Consider the following 25,947-nt stretch of genomic DNA (forward strand, 5'->3'; position numbering starts at 1 on the left):
ACCTCACAAAAATGCATTATTTTTCTTAAAGACCTTTCATTAAAATGTTATCTTCGGACGCGCTTTTCATTTTGTACCTTGACCCATTCACATTTTCTAATTATAAGGTATTTACATCCCTGAGTACATTGGGGTGACTGAAATGTAGAGGTCTTCAAAGTGCAAGTCAGAATTTGAACATGCAGGATACTTATGCATCTGCAAGTAAGGCAAAAAAAATATGTGGTCATCGGTGTCTGTTGCTTGGTCTGCACTGCATATGCTTGCATGCACTGAAATCTTTGTAAAGCAAAATTGAAATCCTGATTTTCATATCAAAGCTCCGGTGTAAATTCACGTGACTGAGAACGTTGAACATTTTTTACACTTTAGATCCAGTTGTTGTACCGGGCTGTCAGTAACTTTTGAACAAAGGCTGTATTTGTTGTGCTCGTGTGACTCCTAGCATATTAACTTCATTTTGTGAGCTAACGTTTTAAAACTTGTTGAAAGCTCTATGGTTTTGCTTTAATGTCATGTTTTATGTTGACTCTTAAAACTCTGTGGCTCTTTCAAACCCAAGATGTCTGCTATTGCTAGAGAAATTGGATTTCCAGAGCTCTAAGATTTTGCTAGTTTTGAAGCTCAATCAGACAAATATAAACTCTATTGGGTAATTCCTTTCCTTGGGCTCTATGCTTGTATAAAACCATTTGACCCCAGAGAAATGTTCTGCTATAGAATATAAACCTTCATCGTAAAGCCCAAGTGAAAAACTGTTTCGTGCTACTAATTATTGATTTATGGAATTGTTTGAAGTGCTTTATTTTCTGGATATTGGTGCTTTCTTAAACAAGTATCCAGATTGTGCAGGCTCTGATAATGAAAATCTTAAAATCCTTCTTTTGATTATTTGCATTTTGCAAGCCAGCTATTTGGCATGGAAAACTGTGCCTCCAGGGCCTCACATACGTCTAAACTGTTGGTGTTTGGTTTGAAGTACAATTCTGTACTCTGATGTCAGAATGGTCTCTTCCCACTTCCTTATCCCAATATTTGAAATTCTCAACTATCCTGCAAGCTGGTAATGTGGAATAGACATGAAAAATAACCTTGTGTACTATCTTCAGTTTTATAGAGCTGTGGGATTTCGAAGGTCCTCTAGTCACTTTTTTGTCATTGCTCGTCTCTGAAATTACCAAAAATTGACCAAGAGGTTTTGAGTTTGGAGGAATATGCCTTGATGCATTTGGAACTCTTTTGATAGTAACAATCTCTATTGAAGCTTCAAAGGGAATTTATTAAAATACCCAGAACAGACTTGCAGCTAAATCACTGTAAGCACTGCATTACAGCCTAGTGCCTGCACTATGAGATTGTTATCTTAAGCATCAAAGAAAATTCCCAAACCTCAGTGCCTGTGATATCAGGCACCTCAGGTGACCTTAGATGATTTCTTGGGGAATTGCACTAAATCGATTTTTTTTCTTTTCCTAACAGATGGCTGGTATTAGAGGTACCATAGAGGAATACGGATTCATCTGTGTTCATATTTACTAGAGGTCTCGCACCTCTCAAATCGGTCAGATTCTGACAGGATAAACTAAAAAATGTCCCTTCTCGTTCTCCATTTAAAGTTCTTAGTTTCTCTTTAAAGTTATGTTATCAAGGCATTGCCTTGATACAATTCTCTAAACTGTGATCACTCATCATCCCAGGACAAAATATCCATCTACTTGTTCCAGAAAACTAGACATACTGTAAATGCTAACAGGCTCTTCCCTTGGATACTCCTGGCACAAGGCGATATCCTCTAGTAGTCTATCACCTGAGGTGCAATGCGTTTTCAAGGCAAGAAATGTTAAGCTCAACTGCCGCCTGTGGTGATTGAAATCAGATTCCTGAAATAGCATCATTTCTCACTATCTGACCAATGAAATAGAGCACCAGAAATAAACTGGGGATAAACTAGCAAAACGTGTTCAATGGGCAAAATCTCTAGGCTGCATGTTACAGTGAAGTGACACAACCTAATGTAGCAGTGACTATCATAGCAGTATAAATAAAAAAAACTCAGTATTCCAAGCTTAGGTCTTATTCAAGCAAAAGCCATTGTAAAATAGCTAGGCTTTGCATCATTCCTTGAATCTCGTGTGTGTGTGTGTGTGTGTGTGTGTGTGTGTGTGTGTGTGTGTGTGCATGCGCATATGCCAAGAGCAAATAGAGTTTAGAAACATGATTTGTGATAAATGTACTGCTTGATAATTCTGAATGATAATAGTATCTATTATTTAATATAGTTTTCAGTGGAAGTGAAATCGTCATGGAAATGTGTAAACTGAGTAAATGCAGAGCCCCAGTATTAAACATGGAACAGTTAGTTTTGCTCTGCTTTAGATGATGCTCTGGGATTATTTTCAAGTCAATGCATTTCCCGTTAATTCAGTTAGGGATCACCAAAGAGTGGGTAATGGTATCAGAGTCCTCATCAAAATGAAGAAACTACACCTTTGCCATCCCTAGGAGGGAAGGTATTCTTGGGAACAGCCAGTACCTGAAAATTCAAATATAGGTCACGGACAGAAAACATTATCCAGATAGAGAATCTCAGCCAACATTCAGCCCTGTTAGTGAGGGATATAGCAGTTATCCCTGCTACGACAATTTTCCCTGCAAAGAAGCACCTTCATTAACTTACTATTATCTAAAACCAAGTCATTCGAGCTTAAGAATTTAGGACAGCCACACTAAGTCAGAGCCAAAGGAGGCATGGAAATAACTGTCATTAGCATCATGATAGAGTAGACCAAAACATAATGAGTTAGGCACTTAATTAGTTAGAAGCATGGAATTTTATTGTGAGGGGTGAATTGGACCTGTAACCCCTTGAAAGACTTTAAGAATAGACAAGAAATAACCTCTAATAGTTTCTGGTTTTTCCCCAAAGTTTCTGGATTCAGCCGCTGGAATGCTGTGCTCTCTCTATCCAAAGGCAACTACTAAGAGCCTGGGGGGGACTAGTAATTGATCTAAATCTGTCACTCTAAATAGTTTTATTAACAGAATCATTAAAGTAATCAAATCAGTACCCAAAACCAGTTTCACAGGAGTGAGGAAATCTGATGCCCATTCTTTGTCTGTTGTCCTAGTGATCAAACACAGTTCTGACTTATCTTTGTAAATGGAACTTATATTTCTTGCTTTTCACATATGTGCCTTTTAAAAATTACTCTGTCTTGCTCCCTAAGAAAAGGAAGTTTGCAACTAGTAAATAGGTCTACTGATTAAAGTATTTAGACAGCTTAGATCTAGTTGGTCATAGCACTCAAACCTTGTTGGCATTGTAGCGGCCTGAATCTCCCATGATATATTCCACTTCTTTTTTTCTGATTACTGATATTTAAGTGCTTACTATGCTCCAGGCACTGTACTAAGCCCTGGGGTAGTTACACAGTGATCAAGTTGGACACAGTACAGGTCCCACATGGAGCTCACAGTCTTAATCCCCATTTTACTTATGAGATTAATGAGGCACAGAGAAGTTAAGTGACTTGCTCAAGGTCACATAGCAGACAAGAGATGGAATCAGGATTAGAACCCTGGTCCTCGAACTCCCAGGACCAGGCAGTTTCCACTAGACCACAACAGCTTTTCTATGCACTTGTCCATTCCATATATCACCCCACTGGTTTTATTAAAATTAATTTTTGACAGGTGCTGTGTTAGATAATGTGGACAATTCTAGATGTTGAGTTCATAATCCTGCTTTCAGACTATAAGATGAGTTTCTGAAGAGGCCTGAATGAGAAGAGTGACAAGAGAAAATGCTTTGGGTAGTTGACTTTCTAAACTGAGGAGAACTGATTTGGAGGAGTGTTAGATTGGAAGCTGAGAGGCCGATTAGGAGGCTGTGATGGCTGTCCAGACGTGATTTGGAAAGGTAGCAGGAAGAGACAGCATTTTCCTGTTTTTTGAGGAGGGGAGAATGTTAGTTCAGCATTGACAGTCCATTTTCTGGCCTGGAAGGGTGACAACATGGGCTAATTTCCCATCAGTATAGAGCAGCAGGAAAACTGTTATTTCATCTCTACTGGGAAAACAGGTGAGTATTGATTTCCTTATTCCATACGCAGGCTCAGCTGTTCTGGCCTGTGCTGGTGTCCAGCGATTGTGTGGCTTGTGATTTAAATTGCTTCTGTGATGGCTCCGGAACTTCCCACCCCCATTCTGGTTCCCACAAGATCACACACATACCTCCTCCCCCTGATAGTTGGGTGACTTAGGAATGAGGTGGTTTGACTGGGCTTTAGGACCAGGAAGGAGGGAAGCTTTGGCCTTGCTCTGAAGCTGGGTGCGGGCTAGAAAACCCCCTTAGTGGTGGCACGGAAAGCGATGACATAATGGGGTGGGTGAGGGGAAATGCCATGGGCTTGCGGTCAGGTCGGGGCCCAAGAGCAGGGCCAACATCTCGACTTGACCTTTGATCCTTTTCTGGACTAAGATTTGAGGCAGGCTAGCTACTGCTGCTCTCCCTGCCTAAGAAGCTGTTTATCTTCCCCACCTCTAGGGCAGTCGCCTGGGGCAATAGCTCACCTCATCCCCATGAAGTCCTCCCATCATAAGATAGAATTTGAGTCCCGTGTGGGTCAATGTCTGGCTCATTCTGATAATCTTGTATCTACCTAAATACTGAGCATATAGTAAATGCTTAATAATGCCATAATGATGATGTAATACTTCTAGAGAATGATTTTATATCAAGGCTTTCTAATTCATACATAAACACATATTTTATTTTTATTAAAAGATGACATTTTGGTTTTAATTTCAATACTATTAATTAATGATGGCATTTGTTAAGCGCTTACTATGTGCAAAGCACTGTTCTAAGCGCTGGGGGGATACAAGGTGATCAGGTTGTCCCACGTGGGGCTCACAATCTTCATCCCCATTTTACAGATGAGGTAACTGAGGCACAGAGAAGTTAAGTGACTTGCCCAAAGTCACAGCTGACAAGTGGCAGAGCCTGGATTTGAATCCATGATCTCTGATTCCCCAGCCTGTGCTCTTTCCACTGAGCCACGCTGTTTCTCCAAGGTGCTAAATTAATAGATGTGAAATACTTAACTTCATGAGCAAAAATGTTTTAATATAAAGTGAGGGAAACAGAAACTGCAGAAAGAGTGCTGTATTTCCAGTGTTTTGAAAGGTTTTGATTTCCCCTAAACTTGAAGAAAACAAAACCCAAAATATTTAAAAATAGAAAAATTATGTTTGAAACAATGCTATTCAAATGGATTTAGGATTTCCTTCACCTTCAACTTTACTCTGGTTTTCATGGAATCTGTAAAGCCATTTACTTAAATTTTCTGTGGCTTTTAAGTCTAACAGGGTTGAAGCAAGACAATTGAGAAGGCTTAAGTTCTAAGATGGCAGAGAGAAGGAAATTTGGATCCCAAATATGGTCTTTTGGTAGTTAGCTTCATTTTAATGTGGCTATGTTAACTCCAGTGATTATTCACCCTTCCTGTGTGGCAGAATGCCCAGAACTGAATAGCTTTCAGTGCAGTTATTTACTTTATAACTCTGAAACTAAATGAAATAGCCCCTCTGTTGTACACCTGCCTCTTCAACTTCCTTTTATTCAGAGACTTAAATTTATTTACAGTAAAATACTTCAGTCTGCCACACCTTAACCATTTAAGAGAAGAAACCTTAAAAAAAATATGGCTGGCTGTAGGCAAATATAAAGGAAGTCTCTAGGGTAGGCAAGTCAAATGAAGGTGTAAGGGAAGACCAAGTTGAGTGTATTAGATTACAAGGCTGTAAATCTCATCGTTGAATGGTCATTGCAGAAAGTTTGTTTTTTAATTACTTTAATTGAGGGTATGAAGAAATACACGGAACAAAATTGATGTAGGAACTTTCTACAAGTTTTGAAAATACTGAAGCATATTAAATGTCTAACGATTTGTATTTCATCACCTCAGAGAACATGAAGTATTAAAATGTTTGTGGAAATTATTTTTTTACAGACTCAAAATTGGACAGCGTAAATCCTTAATTTCAAAATTCCGTATTGAAAAGATTTGCACCTAAACCACTTTTTTTTCCCTCACACTCTGGATTGTGCACTCTCTTCTGGCTCTCTTAATGAATATGTTAAAACCTTTCGTCTCTCCTCTTTCAAAACTCTTCTTAAAACTCAGAAAGCTGTCTTGGCTTAGGTGGGTTGGGTGGGGATTCTCACCTCCCTCAACTGTCTGTGCAACAGTTGCCTTTTCCATATGGTCATATCCATGTCTAACAAATAAGAAAGCAGAAATACAAGCACAAGAAAAGGAAACAGAAGTACAAGGTTGAAATTAACCATTATAATTATTGCTGAATGTTTGCTTTTGAATGTGTACTGCTGATATATAAACCTCCAGAGGGCAGAAACTCACCTTTTGGGTGTGTGTGTGTTCTGAGCAGACACTGAACTTTAAACCAGACAAGGCACACTTTTTAGAATATGGAACATTTTAGAATGTTGTCAGAATGTAAAATAAGTTGTAGGCATGTTTAGTAGTGTTATGATCTACACTGTACATTGGAAGATAAAATGCAGAAGCAAATTTGCAGGAAGATTTTGCCTCTTATTATGTTGAATAGTTAAAAAGATATTTCTGTGGGCTAAAACTGCAATTTTTCTGTAATATAGTAATATTACATTTATTCATATATGAAAATACTGATCTTTTTTCCTTGTCAATAGCAAGTTAATACTTAAAACCACTGCACTGATGTTGTCTTTCAGAATCATAATTTCTCTTGAAATTGAAAGGCAGATAATTGCTAATTTCTTCTCAGAATGAAATTATAAATATGTGGAATCACTTTTCCTTCCTCACGGTAACTGAATGCTGCTGAGCTGGTGAGATGATTTGGATGGCTAGCACGTGACCCATTGAATTTCTGACTAAACATGTTAGTTTCTTTTCAAGCCACCTTTTAGAAAGGAAGATCTCTCAGGGAAACACTTTTTCTAAAGCATTCCTCAGGAATAGCCTATAGCTTCTAACAAAACATAAAGCAGCACCTTTCTGTGGGTTACTGAGGAAATTACTCCAGTAAACTCAGTACCATTATGGCATAGATATTACATTATTACAGCGTGGCTCAGTGGAAAGAGCCTGGGCTTGGGAGTCAGAGATCATGGGTTCACATCCTGGCTCTGCCACTTGTCAGCTGTGTGACTGTGGGCAAGTCACTTCACTTCTCTTCTCTGTGCCTCAGTGACCTCATCTGTAAAATGGGGATTAACTGTGAGCCTCATGTGGGACAACCTGATTACCCTGGATCTATCCCAGTGCTTAGAACAGTGCTCTGCACATAATAAGCGCTTAACAAATACCAACGTTATTATTATTATTACGAATTATTATATTACATAATTGACAAACCCACATTAAGGAAGGCTCAAATATGTGTGGTTTGACTGGTAATAGGTCCACACAGTATCCCTCTCTTCCAATCCAGATAAGTGCACATTGTTTGAAGAACATTTTGTAGTTATTATTAGCTTTCTTGTTGAAACCACATAAGGAAAACTCACATTCTTCCAGGAGAACTGAGTGTAGTCTCGATTAGGCTATCCATTTCTAAGCTATCATCAGCTTTACAACTGCTTTTGTTTGTTACAGTTTTTCCTCGACAAAAGGAATAGCCATATTACATTTTAATGATTTTTGTGGAAATTGTATGAATAATTGTTGTTGGGGGTTGTTTTTGTTAACAAAGGTATCCTGATTGCTGGCAACAATTGAGAAGGGAAATTGTGTCCATTAGGTTGCAGCCCAATTTGAACGAAGCAGAAGAGCTTCTAGCACACACAAAGTCGTGTTCTGACTGCTCTTCAAATTCTTATTTACAGTGCAAAGCCTCTCCCCATCCCAGTACTAATGATTGATGCCTTTTCCTGTGGCAGGGACTGTCAGATTTCCCACCTGATTGATTCTGTAAATAGTAAGCTAATAATAAGCAAGGTGATAGTCGGACTGAGGGAGGGAGGGAGGCAGACAAAAGAACCCCTCATTCTGATCCTCTCACTTTTTTCCTGGAATTCTTAGACATTCCTCACATCCTGGTAGAATCACATAGGGAGAAGGGGCGGCTCCAGAGGCAGACCGTGAGCCCTATGTGAGACAGGGACTGTGTCCAACCAATTATCTTGTACCTACCCCAGCACTTAAAACAGCTCTGAGAGTTCTGAGAATTCTTCATTTAACTGGAAGGCTGAAGGGAGTTTAGGAGAAAATCAGGGAGGGTGCTAGGAGGACTGGCTGTTAACCCAGGGATCCATTGATGTAATAGATAATGACAGCCCAGTTTATGGGACCCATTGCTGCTGGAGAAACGGCATGTCTCTTATAAGCCTAGGTCGTCGAGCTAGATGCCCTGCCAGACAAGTTCTTCCTCTCAGACTGACTACCCAGTGTGGGCATGGTCTCACTTGGTGGTCTTGAGCAGAGCCAGCACCTGGCAAACATCACTGAGGTGCTTGTGCCAGCAGGGAATTAAGCCTTAGCATTTGGCAAAGCGGGTAGTAGGGAAAGATTTCTTTTTTGGCCAAATTATGCTTTTGGCTTGTGCATCTTTGGTTCATAAGTCTTGACCCCCACTGATGAATACCAATATGGTGGGCCTCCTGTCAAAGAATTCTTGAGGCAGTCTAGTTCAAGTTGCTGTACTGTTCTTTTCCACAAGCTCTGGAACTGCCGTTGTTACCATTAGCATTTGCCTTATGCCCAAATTATATTTTTAAAAGAAAACTTGCTTCCTGAAAACCTGCTTAGTAGATATTACCAATCGATCAGTCACTTGGGGGAATCAGAACAGCAGAATTTAGAGGCACATCCCCTGCCCACAAGGAGCTTACAGTCTAGAAGGAGAGACAACTTCCCCTTACTCTCCACAACAGACAATAGATTGTTCTATGCAGTCAGGGCTCAGACATATTGTTGGCTGGCAGGCCTGATTTTTCCCAAGTGAAGTTTATATCACGAGTCATCACCACGTTTCTTATTCTAAGATAGCTTACCCTTATTACAGTTAATAGCATACTGATCTTCCGCTTCTGCTTGGCGAAGACATTCTGCTTGGTCTGATGACCAATTGCCCATATCAGAAAACTAAAGTCAAATGGCCTAAAAACTGCAATCTTTGAAGAACCCAGAAATCAAAATTGCCTTTATTAAAAGTCAAAGTCAAAAGAACAAACAGTGCTGGTTCCGTCAACAGATACAGGAACAAGATTTGTTTTATCTAACAATAATACCTTGATTTTGATAATGCTTTTAGTTTTCAAAAAAAATTTGACATCAAGTATCTGATTTTTATCTCCAAAACATCCTTGGAATATATAGAGAGGGATGTTACTAGTGTCTTCATTTTACAGGTAAAGAAACTGAGGCTGTGACTTACCCAGGTTATGAAGTAGGGACAGAACTGGACCTAAATCCCACGTCTCCTGACTCCCAAACCTTCGTTCTTTCAAACAGACCCTCTACCTCGATTGATGAATTATGTGAAAATACTGGTAACAGAAGGGTTCATCTCTGTTCCAGAATTCACAAAAAGAAGGATAGGACAAAGCATTGGTCTGATGGCAGGTAAACAGCCCTGGAGTAAGTCAATCGATCAGCTGTATTTATTTGAGCACTTACTGTGTGCAGAGCACTGTACCAAGCACTTGGAAGAGTACCATACAGACACATTCCCTGCACACAATGAGTTTACAGTCTAGGTGGGTTTACAGTCTAGTAAATCCCTGAAGTGCAAAACAAGGGGGTAAAATTGGAGCATTGCATTATCTGCTTTGGATTGACGAAAGGAAGGTGAACCCCAAGACTCTGAATTTAAATTACAGAAAAGAATTGGCAGGTAAATACAATAGCAGCAGTAGAAATTCAAAATGGAAAAGCAAATAAGGATATAATCTTTGGGCTTTAAATTCTGGGATCTAGAATCCCAAACTCTATTACTCAGCCCGCTGTTAAGGGCTGCACTGAATCTTGATTTTTATTTTGGTTGTCTTGTGTCCTGCAACCAAAGACACTCCATTTCCCGCAATTGACCTATAACAATTTGATTACATTCTTAAATGACATCAAACATTCCCTGTCTGACATTTGCATCTCTGGGATTATCTTTGCCAGCTTTTTGAATTTTTTTAGTGAATGTTAAAGTTCAATAAAATTCTGAAGAAATGTCTAATGTAATTCTGAAGAAATGCTGAGTTGCTTCCATGAACTGTAAGAGGTTGTCAGTTCTTTGGTAGAACAGATCCCAATCCATACCTATTTCTCTTAACAAGTATTCAACCTAAGACCAGTTGTAGTCATCTGACTGATTTATTAAAGTTGGCGGTGCACACATTGATAATAATCTTTTTAAAAATGTCTGGTTTTGGTGTGTTCTGCAAAGGGAGGTGGTAAATGTAGCACTTGGGACTGTCTCATTTCCAAACAATCCTCTGATCTTGAAATAAACTCGTAACCTCAGGAAGATCCAGTCCGCCCTGGCAAGTTAGTTGTCAAGAAAATATGACTGTGTGTCAAAATATCTAAAATGGAAAAATCTGAACTGTCATTGTTGGGTGAATCCATTGGCCAGCATTAAATCATGATGGAGCACTAAAGTGTTTTGGGGATTCGTATGCCCAGGTGGGACGGACACTGTGTCTGATATGGTGATGATGATGATTATGGTATTTGTTAAACCCTTATTACGTATCAAGCACTGCTCCAAGATACAAGTTAATCACTCTCTTCTCTACTCCAGCGCAGTGCTTTGGCACATAATATGTGTATAATAAATGCCTTAATTATTTATTTTTATTCAGGAAATTACTGACATATGCCAGTTTTTTTTTGTTTTTTGAACATGAAAAAGTAAAGTCATAGACCTATGAAATTGAATTTAGGCTCATTTAATCTTGGGACAAATGGCCAACATTCATATAGCACACATTTTCTTCTGGAAAGAAAAGCTCGTGTGTTTCTGAGGGATAATTTTACATATACACTGATTTTACAGAAAATAAAATTTAGGAATCAGTTACAGACTTTCAGAACTTCCATTATTCTAATACAAATTTATACTCTGTTCTTTATCTCCACTCACAACTGAATTAAACATGTCAAATATTGATCATCTGAAAGATTGTTAATTACAGTAAAATGTCCTTTTAAGTGTTCTCAGATGTGTTAATTGTAAGTTACTGGAAAAAAATTGTGCAACTGAACACCTGACATGGGTGTATCGGGAGAGTCATGGTTGTCCCTGTTCTTAATTTTCTGGTTCATGTTGAATAGATTCATGATTCTGAGACATTTCAGACACAGTGGTACCCCAGGGCAGAACAGCTGAAATTCCTTCCGGCATGTTGCCCTTTAGGATTTTCTGTGCCACAGACAGAGCTCAGTGCCTTGTGATGTCACCCAACTTCAGGCAAGTAGGGCATCAGTAGACCCCCTCCCTGTTTCTCTTCCAATCTTTCAGTCCTGACAGTGAGCTGAGTTTGGAAGACTACAGAAAAGACCTTAGCTTGTTATGGACAGGGAACGTATCCACTAATTCCATTGTATTATACTCTTCCAAGTACAGTGCTCTGCACATAGTAAATGCTCAATAAAAACCATTGGTTGATTGATCTCCTGATTTTTAGTTTCCTTGGCCTCACAACATTCATTGTTTCTTGCCCGCACAGGGTCAAGGAAGCACTGTGGCATGTGGCTTCCCTTACCACCTGTTTGCCTACTTTCATAGGCTCTGCTAGAGATCACCATGGGATGCAGCAATCCTAAGAGCAGTTGCCCCCAGGACCCTTACTGCCAGAGTCCCCTGATGCAGGGATTTGCATCCCAGAATGACATCCAACTGGTAAACCTGCTAAGGAGAACTATTCCCCCAAAACCGTGGAGGAGGCAAACCATGCAAATGAATGTAATAGGACAGATAGTGTGCAAATTGGTGATTACAGTAGTGTGAGTGCTAAAACTGTAACCTGCATATAATGATAAAAAATAATTGTACTTTTCCGTTTCAATTGTAGCCCATAATATAGCTCTGTTTGGCAGTTGGTGTACAATGCTTTGAACTTGGATATGGGCATAATTTTCTGTGGACAGAAGATTTGGGGATAAATCAATGAATGGTCTTTATCAAAACCTTTTCAATACTTCCTCAGTACTGTAGTTAGCTCTGTGGCAGCTGGAACAATCCTGTGACAGTCACGTTAGTTACTAAAGAGTTGAAATCCAGTTTATGAATTATACAGACCCCTTGCTTCTCTTAAGAGGGAGTCTTTTAACTATTTTACAGCTCATTAGTATCTCATCAGAGGACAGCCACTTTTATTTAGTGCTGTAAAAGTAGCCCTAAATCACACCAATCAAGAATTGCTACTTCCTGGCAGTTTGGCTTCAAGGTGTGGTTAGTTAGAGATTGAAATTCTGTACTCAAGTGGCATGGTTGGATTATCAATTGTTTTCCATTATCCATAAAACTCCAGTTCCCCATTACTCTCGATAATCAAGAGTTGGCTGCACTTATCTAATGTGCCAGGTTTCTTCCAGCCAAAGAGATAAGAGTAAAAAGGGATAATCTCCAGGAAGACTCAATTTAAGCATTAGTAAATGTGGTTGCCATGGCACTGTGGCCCGCCTAGTATTCTTTCAGTGTATTTCAATCATTTTACTTATTCTAGCCATATATACAGCTGTAGGAATAATATAATGGAACACATTTTCCATTATAGCTCCCTGTATTGAGTCATTTATAACTTTATGAAATTCTCCTTATATGAAAATTCCAAGCTGCTTTCTGGCCAAAGGCAAATCACTCGAAAGTTTGAGGAGAGACTTATGTCATTGTAAGCTATATGTGTTTCCTCCATTGTCAAAAGAAATCTCTATATTTGTCTGACAGGAAGGAATTCTATATCCATGTCCCTTAGGCCCTGGGCACGTTCCTGCAAAGCTCAGTTTAAAAAATGCAGTCCCAGATCGGCCCTGGAAAATGGGTCCTAACCTGGGAGCCAGGAACTGAGGCACAGAGAAGTTAAGTAGCTTGCCGAAGGACACACAGCAGACAGGTGGGCAGACACGGGATTAGAACTCAGATCCTCTGACTCCCAGGCCCATGCTCCTTCCACTAGGCCATGCTGCTTCTCATAGGGAATAGGGAATCCAGTATGAGAAGCAGCATGGCCTAGTGGAAGGAGCATGGGCCTGGGAGTCAGAGGATCTGAGTTCTAATCCCGTGTCTTCCCACCTGTCTGCTGTGTGTCCTTGGGCAAGCTACTTAACTTCTCTGTGCCTCAGTTCCTCATAAATAATTGTATTTATTGAGCGCTTACCATGTGCAGAGCATGGTACCAAGCGTTTGGGAAAGTACAATTCAACAATAAACAGTAACATTCCCTGCTCACAATCAGTTCATCTGTTAAATGCAGAATAAAACTGAGTTCTATGTGGGACATGGATTGTATCCATCCTGATTTGCTTGTATCTATCCCAGTACTTAGCGCAGTGCCTGGAAACACATATAGTTTACAAATAACATTAAAAAAAAAAATGAAGCCACATTGGGAGTCCAGTCTGTCGATCCAGGGCTGTTCCTTCTCAATTCTCCAATAGTGTTTAATAAGATCATGTACTGAGCACTTGAGAGGATAGGCCTGATCCCTGCCCTCAAGGAGTTTACAGTCTAGCCAGAAAGATAGGCACTAGCAGAATTTACAGGTAGGAGGAAAGGGGAAAAGAGAATATGTTTAACATGGTATGTAAGAGATAAACATTAATGCTAGAGGTACAATCTTGCTTTAATTGTAAGACATCCAGGAAATTTAATATTTCAGAACTTCTTCTCTTCTTCCTTACCTCCATGACTTTTCTGATCTGCTTGGGGAACCCTGTTTTGGTGTCAAAACTCCCAAGTTCCTTCTCATGTGATTCAGACTCCTGAGATGTTCTAGAACCTACCTGATCTCCTAGAGTGTTCCCTTTCCCTTTAGCATATCACTGGGTTAAGCTACCTGAGCGCCTCTGAATCTGCGGTTTTCAGGCCCTCTCTAATCCTGATCTATAACTTCAGGCTTTACCAGAAATCCAGTTGAGTCTGTAGTGGGTAGGAGGAGGTTGCAGGGTATGCCATATAGCAAAATTATTTTCTTTCAACATTTATCAGAGTGAGAATCAACAGACATCTTTTTCAGCTCCCTGGAATTTGGTATTGCATTGTTCTGGTTTGCTTGAACATTTTTGAACCACCACCTGTGGTCACTTCTCAGGGGTCTTAAAATTCCAATTCATGCTCTTTACTTGAGGCAGTTTTCATTAAGAAGCTGTCAGAGTTCATCATTTGAAAATGTTTTTTCTTTAAAGATGGAGAGCATCCCAAGTCCATAAACAAGAGTTTTGGTGGGCCCATGCCACTTTAGGTAGTGTCTTCCATCTTGTGGCAGGCCCTAGAAATCTCCAACTCACCAGCTGAGGTAAAGAGGTGAAGGCCTGCTGAAGGCATGGTCGGGGTAGAGGGAGGTACTTAATTTAGAGACGGTACAGGCAGAAAAGACTGTGAGCATCTCCTGTTCTGGCCCCAGAGATCCCAACACCCTGAGAGCTGATGAATCATGGACAGTTAGATGACGTGGGGAGAGAAGGGGAGTTTGTAGAGGATCATCAATCATGCCAGGCAATCTTGGAAGAGTAGGGGGAAAGTTGAGATCTTAAAGAAATTTGGCTGCATGCTGTAGTGGGTTTGGGCTTGAGCCAATGCTCTCCATGGAACAAGTGGGTAGAGCCCCAGGCTCCAACTTTTACTTGCCTTCCATCTTCAGAAAAGCAATTGTAAGGATAGTAGGAAAGGGAGCTAGTCTTAAGCTCTAGAAAGGGACTTGGGGAATCTGTTCCTAAGAGAAGTACAAATTGTGAGATGGCCTAGAAGGATCTATAACTGTTAGACACCCTGACTTCCCCAGTGGTGTGCACATCAATCAATCAGTTATTGGCATTTATTGAGCGCTTACTCTGTGCAGAGCACTGCTCAAAGCACTTGGACAAATAATAATGTTGTATTTGTTAAGCGCTTACTATGTGCAGAGCACTATTCTACCATACCATACAATACCCATACAATAGAATTAGGAGACATGTTCCCTGCCCATAATGATCTCCCTTTCGCTGGGCCTCGCTTCCGGAGAGGGGTGAGGTGGGGTTGGGGGGGAGCTAGAGGAGAGTGGAGAGTCATGTGGTGGTGGGTAGGGATTGCTCCCACCTCACCCCAGAGCCACTGGAGGTCCTTGAATAGGGAGGAGAAAGGTGCTTTGCCCTGATTCCCAAAGAGACTTCTCTTCAGTCTACAGTGAACAGTGGAAATGAAGGCAGGCTGGCTTTCAACACCCAACACCTCCATATGGAGGTGAAGCTGGGTTCCAGAAAGGAAGACTTCACATTTTCTGCTTGACACCCTGGACGACTCAACTACCATTTGATTAGAGTTCATAGATGAGACTAGACCCCAGGATTTCCAGTCTGGTATGCTAAATACAGTTCAGATACCTTCTATTCCTGGTGAGTAGCCTTTATTTCTAGATCAAAAAAAAAAGCAAACTCCCAAAAAACAAACACGTACATCCACACACACACACATACAAATCCTCAAAAAAGACCCCAGAATTCAAGTTTTTATACTATTGGTTATCTTAAGTAGTGGTAATGCCAAAAGCTAAATTTGTACAGTATGAGTAATCAATGTTGCTATGAGAACCTTACATTCCATCTCTTCATTCCTTTATTTCTAAATGAAGAAATTTGTTGTTGAATTACCTTAGGGTTTTCTATTTAATTGTCTTTTTAAAAATTGTTCATGTTTCTCTCCAGAAGCTAGGGGTAGAAGTATAAGTATTTGGAAGATAGTCTTTAATTGGCATTTTGAGAAATTTTCTCTCATAATGCTTTAGTGCTGCACATATAAATTATACAGTAAAAATTAAACACTGGAAATCTGCTAGACTTAATCATGGAAAATGCAAAATTTGCCAGTTCTTCAACTTTTGAAGAGCAGTTCATCATCAGTATGGTCTTCCGTGAAGGTTGATAAAAGCTTTCTTTGTTTCCAGTTATGTAATCAGCACGACTGAGTGAAAAATGCGTAATAAAGTAAAGCAAGGGGACACTGCAGCTGCTGTGGACCCCCAATAAGGGAGTCCAAATTTTGGGGTGATGGTATATGCAGGATTTATCTATGAAGAAGTCATCGAGGGATGGGAGAATTTGTAGCCATTAAGTTTTGTTTCATATGCAAGGAACTTTAAAGGGAAGACTTAAGGAGATTAGGAGTGGATAAATGGCAAGCAAAAAGCTTGGACTTGAAAGGCATTTCATATTTAAAGAAGTGTATTTTTTAACAAAATAAGTTTTAAAGTCTTTGTCAAAAAAAGAATCGAAAAGAAGCATTGCATGTGCAATAACCTTCTCTTATGCCTGAAAATTGAGGGTTGTAATGTAATGAAGATTTTATTGAATAATAAATTATTTTCCTCTATTATTGTACTATAGGGGAATGTGAGCTGGCGGATTTAACCTGTACCAAAACGTCGGTGCTCCCATGTTCTATTTCAGCTCTAACTCTATCTCTATGTAGAGTCCCATAAAAATTGGTTTTTCCTTTATCTACACCTGCAGTCTTTTTAACTGCATTCGTGATGTTTCCCTATACATTTTGGAAATGTAGCCAAGCAATGCAATCTTCAGTGACCAAGAAAATGCAAGAGCAGAAAGAATTTTAAAATGTTGGGGACCTACAACATCTCTTGCCGGGGAAACCATGAGCTCCGGTAATCAGAATGGAGAAGAGGTCTGACAATGCTATTCTTTTGCAGTGTAGGCCGGGAGTCTGGCTGCAGAGGTCCAGCAGTAAAGATCCCAGCCCAATTTCTATGGCAATAGCTCATTAATTTAGGGGCTACCTTGTAGTTGGGGCCAGTTTTATGGGCTCCACACAGAGAGACTTAGACTCCCTAGGTGGGGGAAGGAGAGTGCTGTGTGCAGAGCACAGTACTGAGCACTTGGGAGAGTACATTACAATAGGGTTGTTAGACATGATCCCTGCTCTCAATGAATTTACCATCTAATCAGGGAGACAGATGTTAAAATTAGTTACAGATGGGGGAAGCGGCAGAGTATAAGGATATGTACATTCGTGGTGTAGGGTGAATATCAGTGTCTTTGAGGAATACAATTCCAAGTGCATAGGTGATGAAGAGGGAGGGAGAATAGGGTGGGGAAGTGAGAGGTAAGTCAAGAAAGGGTTCATGGAAGAGAACCCGGTCAGTTCAATCTTTACAACATTGCTAAAATCCATCCTTTCTTCTCCATCCATTCTGCTACTATGCTGATCCAAACCTTTTCCTATCCTGCCCTGACTACTACATCAGCCTACTTGCTGACCTTCCTGTCTCTCCCAATTCCACTCCATATTTCGCTCTGCTGCCTGGATCATTTTCCTAAGAAAAAGTTCAGTCCATGTTTCCCTACTCAAGAATCTCCATTGGCTGCCCATCCACCTCCACATCAAACTCCATACAATTGGCTTAAAGCACTCACTCACCTTCCCCCTTCCTATCCTACCTCCCTGCTTTCCTAATACAACCCAGCACTCTCACTTTGTTCCTCTAATGCCAACCTATTCACTGTATCTAGATCTCGCCTATCTCAACGTTGACCCCTTGCCTATGTCCTGCCTCTGCCCTGGAGCTCCCTCCCCTTTCATATATGACAGACCATCACTCTCCCGACCTTCAAAGCCTGTTTAAAATCACATCTTCCCCAACTAAGCCCTCATTTCCCCTACTCCCTCTCCCTTCTACATCACTCTTGCACTTGGATTTGTTCCTTTTTTACATCCCACCCTCAGCCCCAAAGCACTTATGTACATATCCGGAATTTATTTTAATGTCTGTCTCCCCCTCTCCACTATTAGCTCCTTGTGGACAGCTAACACATCTACCAACTCTGTTATATTGCTTAGTATAGTGCTCTGCACACAGTATAAGTGCTCAATAAATGTGGTTGTTGGTTAATTGATTGTTGGGAAAGTCATAGAAAGGAGAGGTTTTGATTGAAAGGATGAAGATTTCTGTTTTGAACACGAGGAAGGCCAGGTCTTCAGCTACTTAAGAATAAACAGGAACCTGTCCTAGAACCTACTGGATGTGCACCTGCCAGACATTGTAATTAACATTTGATCTGCAATCTGCATCCAAACAGTTTTTTACCCTCATTCATGAGATTGGTGCAGATATTTACTGATTCCCTGGGATATATGAAGGCCTCGGGCTATTAGGCCTCTAGACCTTAGATTCCCCAACTGTGAAATGGTAATCAGAGGAACTCACGAGTGCATTAAATGATTTAATTAGGTAATGTTTATCAAATACTTGGAAGATAAATAAGAATTTAATTGCCAAGAATTATTATTGTTTCCCTCGTGTGTTCTAAATCCTCAATTTCTCCTGCATAACATTTACCACATGGTCAATCATGGTAATATTTTCATGCATGATTGCTGAAAGAATTTAAGAATTAGAAAGAGATTTTTAGTTGAATGTGGATGGTGTGATTATTTTTGTTGCTCTCCATTATGAAGAAAATTAAGAGGTGATAAGTGCTAAAATTAATGAGTTGCATCCACCAATGAAATTTACCCTGGAAACTAATCTAACCTTTAGAGAGTTTAGTCTGTGAAGTTCTCTGGCATACATGCTATTATAACATCCAGAGAACATTCTCTGAATTGTGATTACTTCATAATTTTTTAATTCTCCTAGTTTTTGAGTGTGTTAATTTCTACAGATCATTCTGAGTGGCGGATCCAGTTTGTTTGCACTTTGTGAGGGAGATTAAGAAAAATGAGAATTCAATTCCCAAAGTTCCTCTTCCTCAATCCCTTCTGAGAGGAGTAGCCCCTTGCCCAGCTTCTCAAATACCATATTTCTCTCTTCCCCTGCCTCTTCTTCAGATCTCCCGTTGCTTCCCCAGCTGTTGCTGTTGTGGAATTTAGGCCAGAGCTGGGATGTGTGCATTAGTCTCTCCTACCTAACTAACCATGCTTCCAGAAATGGAAGTACATTTGACAAGTGGAAATACCTCAGCAGCTCAAACATGGGCTAGCAGGTTGAGATGCAGTGATGGACGAGGAGGTCGAGAACTGAATGGGGAATGCCAGCATGCCCTTCAGGGGATTGCCATGCATTTATTTATTGTAACATTTATTGAGTACTTACTGTGTGAAAAGCACTGTACTTAAGCACTTGGGAGAGTGTAATACAACCATAAATGGACGCACATTCCCTGGCCACAACGAGCTTACAGTCTAGAGCAGAAGCAACCCATACTGAAAGTCTACAGACTTGTAGTGTTGACTAACATTTTCTATAGCTAGCTGTGAGACCTAGCCCGCGTATGCAGGCTCCACTCCTGGCTCTTCCAACAGTTCCACCAGTGTCATTTTTGGGCCACACTCAATTCCAAATGGAAGACAAGATCACAAACGATGAAGTTTTGGAACATAGAGTTTCCCACCATCACCCTAACCCAGCTATGCCAGGTGGGACCTTTAAGAAGAAACAACAGGTACTCACTGAACCTAGATCTTGTCTATCCCATCAGTGACTCCTTTCCCATTTTTTCCCTCCAGTCTGGAATTCCCTCTCATTTGGTACATGATAGACCATCACTCTCCATACCTTCAAAGCCCTCCTAAAATCACATCTCTAGAAGACCTTCCCTGACTAATCCCTCATTTCCCCTGCCATCCTCCCCTCTGTGTCGCCTATATCTCAAATCTGAACCCCTTTAGTACTTGATATTCACCCCATTCTCAGCCCCACAGCACTCATACACGTATCCTTACTTTCTGCCATTTCCCCATCTATAATTTCTTTTAATGTCTGCCTGCCCCTCTAATCTGTAAACTCCTTGTGGCAGGGATCATGAAAACCAGTTCTATTATATTGTACTTTATATTGTATATTATGGTCCCAAGCACTTTGTACAGTGCACTGCATACAGTAAGTGATCAATAAGTATCATTGATTGATTACCAGGAACATGGAGTGGAAGTGTAGAGCTGGTGATTCTGACCATACTCTTTCCTCCCCACTCCTCACTTCATTTTCTAAGCCCCTTCAGGACTAGTAATAACGTCAGCCAAACCTCCAAGTTTAAGGGCAAAAGGGGACTGATGAGGCACTGAGGCAGAGTACAGAACAAAGATCCAGGCCTTGCATCCCTTTTTTTTTTTTTTGGCTTTGTGTTACCTGAGTGGCCGTGGGGAAAAAAAAGCACTTTATTTTTCAGCACCTCAGGCCTTCAATTTCCTTAACCACCCAGTCAGAATAATACCTAACTAATCCTTTAATTTCTGAGACATATTGGGAACACAAGTAAGACAGTAGAAAAAAGGACTTCTGAAATGCAAACTATTTCAAGTCTACAGAAGAGGGGAACTTTGGCATAGGAAAGAGGAAAAAGGAGGCAAACTACACACAAATGCCCACTCCCCTTCCTAATAATTTCATACTCACTCCAGGGTGGACAGTTGGTTCTGTTTTGTATCCTAGTGGTTTTCAGATGAGTAGCACATCCCTCAGGCAAAGAAAATGGCATGGATACTTGTCCACAAGGAAAGTTAGTTCAGAATTAGATAATTGCAGTTGCCCACACACAAGATTTCCCTTTTGACTTATTCATTTAGCATTTGATATTCTAATGACGAGTAAGCTTTGTGTAATCTGCTCTTGCGGTATTTGAGATAAAGACTCTTCGATAGCAACAAGGATTTATAGGATTAATTGTCTATAAAGTACTTTACATAGGAGACTCCTTATTGAAATCATGTAAAGCACCAATGTCAGTGGCTTTCACAAAGTCTGGCACAAGTCATCATTTGAGGACCAAGAGTAAGAAGAACATGTTCTCTGCATTAGTGATATTTCAAATTGGAGAAATTTGGTTCATGTTTCTCATGGAAATTCTAAAGGAATAATTGATCAATCAATCATTAGAGCAAGAAGTGCTAAGCACTACACTAAGCATTTGGGAAAGTACAGTGCAGTTGAGTTGTACATATGATTCCTGCCCACATGGAATTTACGTCTACAGATGGAGACAGACATTAAAATGGATCAAGGATAGGGGAAATAGGGTATAAGAATACATTTATAAGTGCTGGGGTGAATATAAAAGTGTTTAAGGAAAACACAGCCAAGTATGTGGTCGACATAGAGAGAAAGGTAGATGTGGGGAATCGGCAAAGAAACTGAGGAAATAGCCAAAGCATTTATCTTGTGGTTAATCTAGCAATATTGTTGGGCTATATTTTCTATTGTAGACTGAAACACCAATATATGGGATTCACTGTAAATTAAAGAAGCAGTGCGGCGTAATGAGCAGAGCATGGGCCTGGGAGTCAGAAGGTCATGGGTTCTAATCTCGGTTCCAGCACTTGTCTGCTACGTGGCCTTGGGAAAGTCACTTCACTTTTCTGTGCTCAGTTACCTCATCTGTAAAATGGGGATTAAGACTTTGAACCCGGTGTGAGACAGGAATGGCGTCCAACCTGCGAACTTTGTATCTACCTCAGTTCTTAGAACAGTGCATGGCTCATAAGTAAGCGAATAACAAATACCATCACTATTATCATGTTAAATGCTAATTTTTGATGTTTGAGCCAAAAACCTAGTGTGACTGTGCATTTATGATCCATATTTCACTGAGAAATGTGTGTCCATCTAATGATGGGGCACTGGCAAGTGTTGCTGGGGAGTAGGTGAGGTTGCAATTGAGAATCCTCCCTGCAGCCACAATTCCAGCCGATTATTTCTCGACAGGGGGGCCTGGCAGGTTTGACCAAGTCCTTCTCAACAGCCTGTCAGCCAGTGGCTACTTTCAGGTGTAACAGAGCAGCGTGGCATATAGCACGGTCCTGGGAATTAAAAGGACCTGGTTTCTAATCCTGGCTCTGCTGCTTGTCTGCTATGTGACCTTGGGCAAGTCACTTAACTTATCTGGGCTTTAGTTACCTCATCTGTAAAATGGGGATTAAGACTGTGAGTCCCATGTGGGATAGGGACTGTGTCCAAACTGATTAGCTTGTATCCACCCCTGCGCTTAATACAGTGTGTGATACATAGCAAGCACTTAACAAATACCATATCAACAACAAAAATAAAGTGTTGCTGCCCATGAGCAGTCCCCCAAATGATGCAAGACAACTAATACTAGCGCTTTAAATTAGCTACTTGAAGAAAGAATTCAAAATACCTTATAGGAACTCATGTTCGGAATGGTTCTCCCTAATGTTGTAAAATGTAAAGAACGGCTATTACCCATAATTTAGAGATGAGGAAACTAAAACACAGACTGTACCGAGACCCATATTCAGCTAGGTTAAGAAGGCATCTCTCATAAGGGCCAGATCAGAGGACAGTGTCCTGAAAAAGCAGTGCTGCAAGTGTGGATCTTTGGGGGAAAAAATAAACAAACACTTCTGTGAGCCTGAGGAAAATGTTCAAGTTATTACACTGTGAAATCTCATAGATTTTATGAAAAATGAAAATAAATTTAATAATGTGGATCAAGGTAAACTTGTTACATTTGTGGCATAATCTGTTGCAGTATCCCCATTTCGTTAAAAAAAAAAAGTTTCAGATGATGAGGGACAGAGTTTTTAATTTAAAGAACTAATGAAAATGTGGGCCACTTGATTAATTCTACCATTTTTTGGATGAAATTTTGCTCTGGCTTGGAAGAGTGTTCTGCTTCAAAACACCCGATAACTAGGGAAAAAAATGCTTTCTTCTATTTTTCATGTTGGTTTCTTACGCCTTAATAAATCACAGAACTAGAGAAGTGGAAAGCTTTGTCACTTTTTAAGCACTCAGTAAGTGTGCAAACACATTCTAATTTTATTAATAAGATCTTTTTAAAAATTCATTGGCGGTGATGAGAATTCAGTGTATTCCCTCAGAGCCAGTGGAACATATCAAAATTTTAATAACCTACCAAGTTGGCCCTATTTGAGAACAGCCTATTTAAACAAAGGTCTATTCTGCAGTCTTGTGGTGGAAAAACAAATCTCTCATTTCAGGAGGAGCTTAAGTAGCGCACTGTGGGGATACTGAGGTGGGTTGCTTTTTAAGGATTCCAGTTAAGTGAATGGCAAAGTGATCTTTAAAGGAAAGATTTTGGATTAGGTAGTCGTTTGTGCCTGATCTTTTGGCATTGGGCTAAAATTCAAGGGAATGTTCAAGTCTTTGATGTTACCTGAAGGGATTGCTCTGATGTAGCCGAGCTTGCACTTCAGAGAAGGCACATTGACCTCACTTTTAGATTGCACAGATCTGAACAGTCTAAAATAGAATAGAATCAGAATTAAGAGTTACACGTTTTAGTACATTTACAGTAAGACTTTTTGAGAGGAGTTATTAAATGGCAATGGCTTTAAAAGAGCCAGATGTTTGAATTTCTAATGTGGGTTTTTTCTAATATTGCCAGTATTAATAATCAAGTAATATTTGTGATATCACTCTCTGGTTTCTCAGAGAGAATTATTTGATGCAGTTTTGAGTAGTGATGCCCTGGATTTGCTAGAAAGACATCACCAGACAAAAAGAAAATTCCAAAATTCTTGGCCCATATTTTCTTTGCCAATTACCTACTTCACCAGTGATGTGGGGGTGGTGTTCTTGCCAAACCTTGGATTAAGGAAAACTCTTTTATAGTATTCACAGTGTCACATGACATTCACATTTGCAAAAACAGTGCCCTGAAACACTGCACTGCCTTCCTAACATTCGCGAACATTCCCAGCAACTCTCTAGCCAAAAAAACATAGTGAAAATGTGCATTATAGTAGAAGTGAGTGTACTGTGAATTCTCCTGATGCCATCATTATCTATCAATAGTGGATCAGGTACTGCACTATGCATTGGAGCCAATACAAAGGAAATTAGGAGACATGGTCCCCACAAATGAGGAAGACAAACATGATATTTATTGAATGCTTACTGTGTGCAGACACTGTATTAGCATTTGGGAGAGTAATAATAATAATAATAATAATGTTGGTATTTGTTGAGTGCTTACTATGTACAGAGCACTGTTCTAAGCGCTGGAGTAGATAAAGGATAATCAGGTTGTCCCACATGAGGCTCACAGTCTTAATCCCCATTTTACAGATGAAGTGACTGAGGCACAGAGAAGTTAAGTGACTTGCCCACAGTCACACAGGTGACAAGTGGCAGATCTGGGATCTGAACCCATGACCTCTGGCTCCCAAGCCCGGGCTCTTTCCACTGAGCCACGCTGCTCAATCATCACCAGTTTTGTTCACTTGTGGGGGTGTGCATGTGACTGAAAATACCACTGTGTATATGCATTCTCTCTCTCTCCCTCTCTCCCTCTCTCCCTCCCTCCAATGTTCTATCATGTTTTTATATTCAGTGCATGGTGCTGGCTTCCCTTTTGTCCACTGTCTCATACTCCTTATAAAGCTTCCACTCAAAGCTATTCCTTTCTTGATTATAGCCTGGCATGCTTATTTACCCAGAAAGTTGAACCCTGATTTTCAGCTAAGTGGCAGCTGAGTCTGAAGTTTTGTTTTCCTGTATCTTTAGAAAGTATTGGTTTCCCCATTTCAGTTCACCGGACAGTAGCGGTTTGGGTGTCCTGCTGTCATCCAGTCTCCTCACATGTTCCACCAGCGTAGCATAGCTGTATTAAGATGAGCCTAGCTTCAAAGCTAGGAGACTGACTTTGTTCTAGAACTTCATTGCTTGTGTTTCTGGCGTACCATTTGATAATGAGTAGAGTTCAAAAGTAATACTGATGACGTTGCTCAAGGAATGTGATATAATAATAATTATGGTATTTGTTAAGCGCTTAGTATGTGTCAGGCACTATACTAAGGACTGGGATGGATACAGGCAAATCGGGTTGAACGCGGTCCCTGTCGTGCATGGGACTCACAGTCTTAATCCCCATTTCACAGATGAGGTAAATGAGGCACACAGAAGTTAAGTGACTTGCCCAAGACCACACAGCAGACAAGCAGCAGAGCTGGGATTAGAACTCATGACCTTTTGACTCCCATGCCTGTGCTCCATCCACTATGCCATGCTGCTTCCCCTAATGATGAATCCGATATGATGAGTCTCACAACCACAGAAAAGATTACAACTCTGTAGTTCTTTAATTCAGACTTCCCGCATACTGTGTTTGAAAGAGTTTCCCCAGAGGATATGCTGGCCTTGATTTGTATTTTCTACTTTCTTGTCTAGTCAGTCAACCAATCGTATTTATTGTGCACTTATTCTGTGCAGAGCACTGTACTAAGCAATTGGGAGAGTACACTATAGCAGTTGGTGGAAACATTCCCTGCCCACAAAGAGTTTACAGGTTTTTGTTGCACTGTTGGTCAGCGTGCTGCCTAAGTAACAGAATTTTGTGTCAGCATTCAGCTTTGTGTAGAGTATTTAATAGTGATGGTATTAAGTACTGACACTGTGCCAAGAACTGTGCTAAGTGCTGGGATAGAGACAAGGTGCACGTTATTTATTACTCTGTTTTATGTTGTGTATATATCTATGATTCCATTTATCTATTTTGATGGTATTGATACCTGACTACTGGTTTTGTTTTGCTGTCTGTCTCCCCCCTTCTAGACTCTGAGCCCATTGTTGGGCAGGGATTGTCTCTATCTGTTGCCGAATTGTACATTGCAAGCGCTTAGTACAGTGCTCTGCACATAGTAGCGCTCAGTAAATTCGATTGAATGAATGAATAAATGAATAATTAGACTGGACACAGCTCCAGTCTCTTGCAGGCCTGACAGTCTGTAAGGGAAGAGAACAGGTATTTT

General features: G+C 40.3%; 1 protein-coding gene across 7 annotated transcripts in view; it reads left to right on the forward strand.

The window, feature by feature from the left end:
- The window catches only part of PKP4 (plakophilin 4), a 209,914-nt gene that overhangs the window by 73,103 nt on the left and 110,864 nt on the right, over nucleotides 1–25,947 (forward strand). Inside the window, exon 3 of one of the 7 annotated variants that reach the window (XM_039913123.1) lies at nucleotides 108–204. The exons of the other annotated variants lie outside the window; for them this stretch is intronic. Coding sequence (XP_039769057.1) covers nucleotides 193–204 — 12 coding nt within the window. The 5' untranslated portion in view covers nucleotides 108–192. The remainder of the gene's footprint in view (nucleotides 1–107; nucleotides 205–25,947) is intronic. 7 annotated transcript variants of the gene reach the window in all.

Source organism: Ornithorhynchus anatinus, chromosome 9, assembly GCF_004115215.2.
Source record: "Ornithorhynchus anatinus isolate Pmale09 chromosome 9, mOrnAna1.pri.v4, whole genome shotgun sequence".
NCBI classification, from domain to species: domain Eukaryota; kingdom Metazoa; phylum Chordata; class Mammalia; order Monotremata; family Ornithorhynchidae; genus Ornithorhynchus; species Ornithorhynchus anatinus.